General features: G+C 55.6%; 1 protein-coding gene across 1 annotated transcript; it reads right to left on the reverse strand.

The window, feature by feature from the left end:
- Nucleotides 1-3,250: 3,250 nt before the first annotated feature.
- Nucleotides 3,251-6,633, reverse strand: VOLCADRAFT_97883 (uncharacterized protein; the record flags this gene model as incomplete). Its single annotated transcript, XM_002956814.1, has 5 exons — nucleotides 3,251-4,015; nucleotides 4,558-4,854; nucleotides 5,649-5,685; nucleotides 5,842-6,039; nucleotides 6,134-6,633. The coding sequence occupies 5 exons, from the start codon at nucleotides 6,631-6,633 to the stop codon at nucleotides 3,251-3,253; spliced, it is 1,797 nt and encodes a 598-aa protein (XP_002956860.1).
- Between the last annotated feature and the right edge of the window lie 2,117 nt (nucleotides 6,634-8,750).

The following is an 8,750-nucleotide window of genomic DNA, read 5'->3' on the forward strand; positions in this document are numbered from 1 at the left end:
TCGGCATTTCCATGCTGCTGCCTCAGCCGCGTCCGCCATAGGCGCCACCGCGACCGCCACCGCAGCCTCTGTAGCGGCCACCTCAGTGGTTGTGGTCAGCACGGTTGCTGGATCCACCCCGTTGGGTGTGGTTGCCGCGGCCGCCATTCTGTCGGGGGTGGGCGGGGTGGCGCCTATGGTGGACGCGGCCGAGGTGACAGCATGGAAATGCCGACTTGGGTTCGCGAGATGGCAAAAGAGAAGAACAGCTGCTACCATTGCGGAGAGCCCTTTGGCAAGGGCCACCTATGCGGCAAACGGCCGCGTTACAACAAGGACCGCAAAACAGCGGATGCCTAGGAAGTTGCCCACGCCGTAGCCTCAGGCAGCTCGTGTGGGGAACCGATGGACATAGAGGAACCAACCCGGAATCCACCAATGGTGGACTGCAGCCATTTCGTACTTCGTTCAGTATTTTTGCGTCTGCAGAAGGCCTCGAAAACCCGAAGCACAGTACTTTGTTTTCCGGCTTGGGCCTGAATGTGCGCCTCTATGCCTTCTATTCTCCTCGACATTTGGTCGAGTTTGTCCATCAGCAGCTTATTAAAGTTGTCGTCGTGTGGGGCTCCACCTGTTGGGTGTGCCATGTGGTCCATAGCGTCAGTTCGCGTGATAATACGTGCAACATTTTGTTGCGGGGACCTAAGCACCAATCTACATGGTGGCATTGCGCCAATTGGGTGGTGTGGGTGGGAAAGTGGTGGCAACCCCCCCTCAGGCGGGACGAGGTCAGCCGCAGTGGTGTCATTACATTCACGCTCTTCGTGCAACTCACCCTGCCGTGTGCCGCGTTGCGGCTGGAGCGCGGCCGTGGGCAAAGTTACCCTGGTCGGCCCCGTGGCGGCAGCCGTTGGCTGCGCAGTATGTGGGCGCGATGGTCCTGGCCCTGTTGGGTCGTGTGCTCCGTTGTTGTCGGCATCCTGCGCCGCAGTGGCTAAGCGTTCCCGCAGTTCGCGGCTTTTCTGCACATAAGAGAGTTCCTCATTAGCTTCCATTAGGAAGCCTAGTGCGGAGCGATAGTCTTGCTCATCACAAAATTGTCTGACTTTGTCAAACATGTGCGACGGCGGTGTGATGCCCCTACGCTGGGCACGTCTCACGTACTTATCGTACATTTCCTGGACCTTATGTACCAGTTTCTTCGCTTTGGAGGGGCTCACCTGGCGCAGCTGATAGCGCTCGTGGTCGGCCTCCGCCGACTGGGCGCGTTGGGGGTTCCTTGGGCTCGCCATGTGAGTTAGATAGAAAATGGTTCTAAAATTAGAATGTGATTGCGGAAGCGATGGAGTGCTTGACTCCGAGGTCGTTTGACCGGTTGGTCAAAGATACCAAAATTGTAACAAAGCTCGGCAGTTGGCGAAGCAGTTACGAAGGGAAATATCCAACGATAAAAAGGTGGTATTGATAAATTCCGTTTGGTATTGGAAGATTATGAATAGTTCTTGAATGTACCGTTGGTACGATGACCGTTGGCCCGGTGAGCCAAGGGCCGCCTTAGCGGCGTTACATCCGCTACTAGCTCTTACATGAGCCCAATGTGGATCATGGTGATCAATCGTGCACTATACGTAACCGTGACAGTGGCGATTGTTCACATTAGATATACACAGCACAGCGGCATATCCAGCCCGTCCTCAGCAAGTTCGGCCGGGAGCCTGTGCTTTGCCACCAGACACTCGGAGGCGACGCTCCTGACCGATGCTCGCGGTCTCTGGTGTTCGTCGCAGCACTATGAAGCGAACACAGTTGTGACCGCCGCAAATGTGTAGCCGGCTTGCAAGGCTGGAAGCAACACTCCTCAGTAAAGATCTTAGCCCCAGCATTTTAGCATCCCAAGCACTCTTAGTGTCCCCCAACACAGAAGTTCGTGCACGCTCCATGTAGCGCTTTCTCCCATACGCCTGAATGGGCCACCTGGATACCAAAGCCCAAACACCAGTTTCAGCAGCCACAGCCTGCTACAGCTGGTTGGCCCCTTGAAAGTTTAGACAGCGCCATGCATGCACAGGCAGGCCTGGTGAATCAGCGTATGCGCAGCTGTCCTGCTGCTCACTGCTGCAGCTTCTGCCTGGCCCCCCCCAGCTCGCCGGCCACACACAACAAGATGAGAGGCGCCAACACACAGCACAGCTATGGCAGCCGCAAATGTTCCAGACTGGCTCCATCCCGACACGCACCCAAGAATGTCATGTTCACAGTCCTTGACAGCCACCACAGTGATGGTGCAAGGCACGGGCATCAGCTGCGGGTCGGTGCCGAGCCACATCCCAGAGCTGCAACCTATAGGGGAGACCGAGGTTGTTTAAGGATTCAGCGGCGCGTCTTTTGTGGGGCTCTCCCGTCACTGAGCCACATTCCGTGCGTTTCTGTCCATGTTATTGCTCACGCGGTGCTACGCATACCGCAGGCTCGCCAAGCCATACCCTGGTGCGCGCCGGTTCCTTGGGTAGCGTCTTTACCCCTTCCCCGCCCCACACTCCACCTTGAGGCTGAGGTGGTTGCAGGCGGCCTGGCTGGAGTTATCCACCGCATAGAACAGGTCCCTCAGGGCAAAGGGGGTCAGACTAGATGATCTAGATGCTGGAATGGGTGTGGACGTGATGTTTGAGAGCATCTTGATACCTTCCTCAGCTCCACCCACTCCCTGTTGGTCCACAACAGCTGTTTGTGAAGTGTGACAGCAACCTGCACTATGACCCCAAGTCTGACTCCTTCATCTTTGAGCAGTAGCAAATATCTCTTCCAAGTCCAAAAAGCATACAATCAGGATCAGCAGTGGGTCCCAGTGAAGGCCCGTCCACGTGTTGCAGAGAGGCCCAGGTACTTCAGCTGTGGTTCTGAGTGCATAATATGTGCCCTGTACCAGTACAAGTGGAGTCTTGACCAAATCCCAGCAAACGTCTGGGGCCGCAAGACCCTCATCTGCCCTGGTGATGGTTCAAAGATGTTCAATGCAAGACCCATTGGAATACAGCCCCAGTCGTTAGGGTTTTCTTAGGGTTTTAGGGTTTCTGTTTATTTTAAAACCCTAGGGTTTCGTTTCTTAGGGTTCTAAAAACCCTAAAAAAGGTTGACACAGAAACCAAGGTCATTCATACGACGTCCATTACTTGATAGTCCTCTGTTCGTTACTGTGCACGTCAGTTGCAATACTAGTATAAAAAGCCTGCGCCACATTCAACAACAAGCAAACGAACACACCGCTTGATCGTCATACGAGCACCGTTATGCGAGAAAGGCGCCCATCATTGCCGTATCCGCCGCTGCCGCTGCCGGCGCTGTCAGACATTGCTACCGCGGCGTCTTGTACCTCCCTTTCATCACCATCCTGGCTGGCTGCCCCTGGCGCCCCCTCCTCGCCTCCTTGCGCCCCAGCCCCGTCCACGGCAGCTGCACCACCGGGACTCGCCCCTCCCGCCTCCAACCGTTCCCCCTCAACCCTCTCCTGCGCCACCAGCACACTGATCGACGATGCCTTGCTTCCGATGAAGTCCTCCGCCTGTCTGCAGACCTGCTGCTCTACCATGGACAGCAGGCTGGTGGAGGCCACGTGGTTCCGGAGCTCGGGAGGGAGGTCGGACAGACCCAGGAAGAAGAGGTACGGGAGCGGGGAAGACGGAGGAGAGGAGGAAGTGGAATTGGAGGAGAAGGCCGCGACGGCGGCGGCGTGGGCGGGGTCATCGGTAGAGTTCAAGATAGCCTCGGAGCTGAATTTCACGCTCTCCCACAACCTTGACATCTCTGCCTCAACAACTCTACGTAACCTGGGATGAGTCATGACGAACACCGCCGCTGGCACAGGCACAGGCGCAATCGTTGCAGGGGGAGGAGACCACTCCATAGTGCCGCCCCCGCTAGGTTCTTGTTCTGGGGAGCCGCTCGTCCCCCCGGCAACGGCGGCGGCAGCGTCACGTGTCTCGACCAGCTTCCGTACAAGTGAAACTATCTTGATCAGCAGCTTGGGATTACTGCACACCTGCGGCGTGCGTGCGTGTAATCCTTCTGGAATTGTTCCGATTCGGTTTTTCGACAAGAAACAAAAATCTTTCGGAAATAGCTAACTTCTAACCGACACCAACGCCCTCCCTCCCGTCGCTCTACGGTCCATGCAGCCACTGGGCTATCGCGTTGGGTTTTGAGCATGAAGGATGAGGAGCATAACTCAATACGGGTTGCTGCACTTTTGGATGTCGCATGTCAAATGCAGCGAGCACACGACACTAACAATATGACGTTCAGATAACTAAAGCTCCGGACTGAAGACCCCCCGGAAACAACGGAAGAAAGCAAAATTTCTCTTCAGGTGCGGACACAAAACACGTTTTCGTTAAAATCGTTCCATCATTCCACCTAATTTCATAACAAACCGACGAGACCGACCCCTATCTGCTCCAAGCAAAGACGAGGACAACACCTCATCTTGCTTTGTCCGCTATTTAGCAACAGCAGGTTCACATGCACCCGTCATCCCGTCGTTTCCTCACGGACGCGGAAACTGAGATACACCTCTTTAATCACCTGGCTTGCTGCTCCGGGATCGTACTGCGTCATGTTGACAAAATAATCCAGGCACTCATCGGGGTACGGCCGAACGTGCACCGCGATGTAGTGCGGGATGGTGGCGCCCGCGCTGGGGCCAAAACCCGCACTCATGGCCACCGCAGTCTCCACCTTGCGCTCCTCCCCCTCCCCCTCCCCCTCCCCCTGCTGCTGCTGTCTCAATGCCCACCCCGCTAGTGCTTCCTGGACAAAGTTCCTTGCGATTTGAGTGATCCATGCAGACTTCTTCAACCGCAGAGACACCTGCGTCGTGTACTGTCACGAGATGCGGTGTGGGGGGGGGTCGTCGAGTTCGGGTACTAGTCACGAGATGCGGTGTGTGTGGGGGGTCGTCGAGTTCGGGTACTAGTCACGAGATGCGGTGTGGAGGGGGTCGTCGAGTTCGGGTACTAGTCACGAGATGCGGTGTGGAGGGGGTCGTCGAGTTCGGGTACTAGTCACGAGATGCGGTGTGGAGGGGGTCGTCGAGTTCGGGTACTAGTCACGAGATGCGGTGTGGAGGGGGTCGTCGAGTTCGGGTACTAGTCACGAGATGCGGTGTGGAGGGGGTCGTCGAGTTCGGGTACTAGTCACGAGATGCGGTGTGGAGGGGGTCGTCGAGTTCGGGTACTAGTCACGAGATGCGGTGTGGAGGGGGTCGTCGAGTTCGGGTACTAGTCACGAGATGCGGTGTGGAGGGGGTCGTCGAGTTCGGGTACTAGTCACGAGATGCGGTGGGGCTCATGCAGCAGAGGGAGGAAAGGGAGGAGAGGGAGGAAAGGGAGGAGAGGGAGGAAAAACGTAAGGACGGGCAATTGCCAACGTTGTCGCATTCCTGGTATTCCGTTATACAGACCTCCCCAAGGACACCCGCTCTCGCATGACCTTCGGCCCCCCAAACTCATACACGTGTTCCTCCTCCCACCCTCCTCCCCGCCTGCCTTTCCCGCTACCTGATGATACGCCCGGGCGCATGGGTCGCTGCTATGCGCAAAGCTGCGGTACGAGTTCCGGGCCGCAGGTACGATACGTCGATAGCTGAACAGCGCCACCCAGCGCTTACGGCCCACCGTACGGACCAGCCAGGACAACCCCCGGGAGTCACAGCTGGGGGAGTGTGTGAGAAGGGGTTAGGAGGGCGGGATAACGGTATTGCGTGGGGAGAGGGGGATGTGTGCGGGTGTAGAATAACGTTGGTGAGTGTCAGGGCCGGGGTCAAGAGCACTCCAATGACTTGCGTCAAGTCAAGGCCTCATGCCGTACCTAAAATCGTACTGCCGTGCTGTGTGGATGTGTTCGGTGTACATGAACCCCGCCGCGGCGACCTTCTCAAGCACCAGATCCAATCCCGATGCTCGACTGAGCAATATCAGCGCATCGGCACCTTTACTCTGAGACCAGCCGTACTGCCGTATAGCCTCCTCCCAGGTGATAACGCGTACCAGCGATGCCAGACTGCTCCTGCGGAAAGAAGAGCGGCTGGAGGTTGTTAAGGGTCCTTCCTGCCAGCTATTAAGCGCGAGGCCCAACCGCATCCCCAAACCCACGCACCCACCGGTCAAACACCATGTCAAAGGGAATGACCTCGGACGCATTGATTCGCTGCAGCTGCTTCTCAGCACTCTTCTCCACATTCCTCTCCTCTCCCTCCTCCGCATCCAGCTCCAAAACCGCTCTGTGTGTTAGGGCCCCCGGCTCCAGGTGCTGGCCCGCGGCCGCTGCTACCTCTGATCTATGGGGCCAGAAGCCCAGGGTCACGACCGTATAGTTTAGCACGACTGCTAGCGCTAGGGCTTCTTTAAGCGCGACGATTTGGTTGCTGAGGCCGTACGGAAGCAGGGGGATTAAGAAAGGCCCCGTTTGTGGAGGCTTCGGCCGCGTGTTGCCGCCATGTCTAGACTTGTTTATGCTTTTACTGCGTAAAGAGCGCGTAGGGTCGTGGAGGGAGGAAGTGTCCACTCCACCATGCATGCGCGTGCCCTGAGCATTGCCAGGGTCCTGAAGGGCAAGGAAAGCCAAAAATGGAAAGGCGATGGAGCTTCTAGGTGGATCCATATCTGATATGGCGGGTGGGGCCGTGATGGAAAGGGATCAGTGGTTTGACCGTAGAGGGGCCAGCGTGACGGGGCGGCGGCATGGCCCAGCAAGCTTCCGAGTTGCGTGTCCAGACACAAAATTTGTTACCTTTATGGTAGTTGTATCCTGAACGACGCCATGTATGCTCGTTGATGATGCCGTCCACGGGCTTGCGTAGGACAGAGCTTGCAGGAGAACAATGCAAGACACTATGCTTGCGCGCGCACAGCGCATCGCATGAAGCCAATACTACAGCTTTACATCACTAACATGTCCATTGTAGGGTTCCAATAACAGCTAGTGCACCGTCGGCCTTGCATCTGCTGGACAGTTAAGCTGGCCCCAGCTTACATAGCACAGCATGTAACGCAACTTATGTAATATGCACGTCATGTATTAACTTTCCCATTATACTGCTAGAACTGGATGCACGAATCCTTGAAGCACATTACAGTTGTATATTTCTGTGTACGGTCGAATTATTAACACGCACGCCATAGTCCCACATCATCTCGTCATGTGCGCTTTATTGTCGTAGCTCTACATAATCTCATCATGATGTATTTATGGGTGTCCTCCCCGCCTTTCGATGCGGGCCGAGCACGGTACCCATGCTGCAACATCTCAGCGCGCAACCTAAGTAATCCTCCTAGTTATGGGGGACCATACGACTCACGCTTTAGCATAGCTGGTTCCGAAAGGACACCACGAGCTGCGAGGCGGGGTTGGCAGCTGAGTTTCAACATCTGTGCTGCAAGAGGAACGAGTTTTCCGAGTGTAATCGGGGGCGATATTCTCCATCCATGGTCATGTGTCCATGGAACATATTACTCGACAGGGTAGAGTACCATCGGTTACAGGGTAGAGTACCATAATCCCTGTTGCTCGATGCAAATCAAATTTCAGTCCAACGAAGTGGGCACAAACCCGACCATGGTCCACCATGCAAGTTTGAACAAACCGAAGACCCTGACAGATGTAGAGAGCAAGACACGCAGGCATATGCCAAATCGATGCATCAGTCCAGGCTTCCAACTACTCAGTCAATACTTCTTTCTTTATTCCTCCAATCATTCATCCGTACTGCCTGGAAAACTTAGGGCGGCGACAAGACACTGCTGAACCACACGCAACAAGTATGAAGCAGTCATCATTTGGTTGGCTGGAACTACACAGGACAGCTAGGGGCTTCGATAACAAGTAGAGGAAGAAGAGTGCAGACAAAGAGGAGACGATGGCCATGGGGGGGAAGGGGAAACGGAAAGGAAAAGCGTTTTGGCTGTGTGCCAAGAGGGTGGTGGTGCGGCCTAGCGCGGGCCCATCCAACCCCCCTAGGCCAGAGCTACACCTGAGCCCCAAGGGCCCAACTGTTTGCACCATTTGCAGTCACACATTTCTATACACACTCGTATCCCGGAATATAGGGCCACTACCGGCGGCTGTCACAGGTTAGTACGGCGCTAAGTATTTGGGTCGTACTAGCGAACTAAGATGTGGATCCCTACCCAAATCCCCATTAAAAAGACCAAATCCCCGATACTATCGGCATATCTTGTGTCTCCGCCGCCCCCTCCAATACTTACACCGTACAAAACCTACAGCAGCAAAGAGGTGCTTTCACAACAGCAACGTGATACGTTACATGACGCACGTCGCGTTAATTGCCATTTCCATTCTCCCCAGCAGGGCTCTCTGAATCCCCCACCGCCCGAGTCGGCGGTTCTTTTCTCATTACCCCCACCGCCTCCTCCTCGCTTCCTTGCATCTCAGTCCGTCCAGTTAAGCACGGCTGCTAGCGCTAAGGCTCTGTTTAGAGCGAGGAATTGATTGCTAAGGCCAAAGGGTAGCAGGGCAATGCGGAATGGGCAGGCTGCGGTGGGTTCGGAGCGTTGCTTGGTGGGTGCTTGGAATGTAGCGAGGCCAGGGTTTTGTTGGGTGCCATTGAGTTGCCAAATTTCTGAGGAGCTGTGATCCTTGGAGCAACATTAAAGCGGAGGGAGCAATTACACGACGAGAATGGCCATCGCCGACAAGCGTGCTTGGCTGAACAGCCAGCCGGAGGCAAGGCAGCGATTAAGCTATGCAAAACATGTATA

Source organism: Volvox carteri, assembly GCF_000143455.1.
Source record: "Volvox carteri f. nagariensis unplaced genomic scaffold VOLCAscaffold_65, whole genome shotgun sequence".
Lineage (NCBI taxonomy): Eukaryota > Viridiplantae > Chlorophyta > Chlorophyceae > Chlamydomonadales > Volvocaceae > Volvox > Volvox carteri.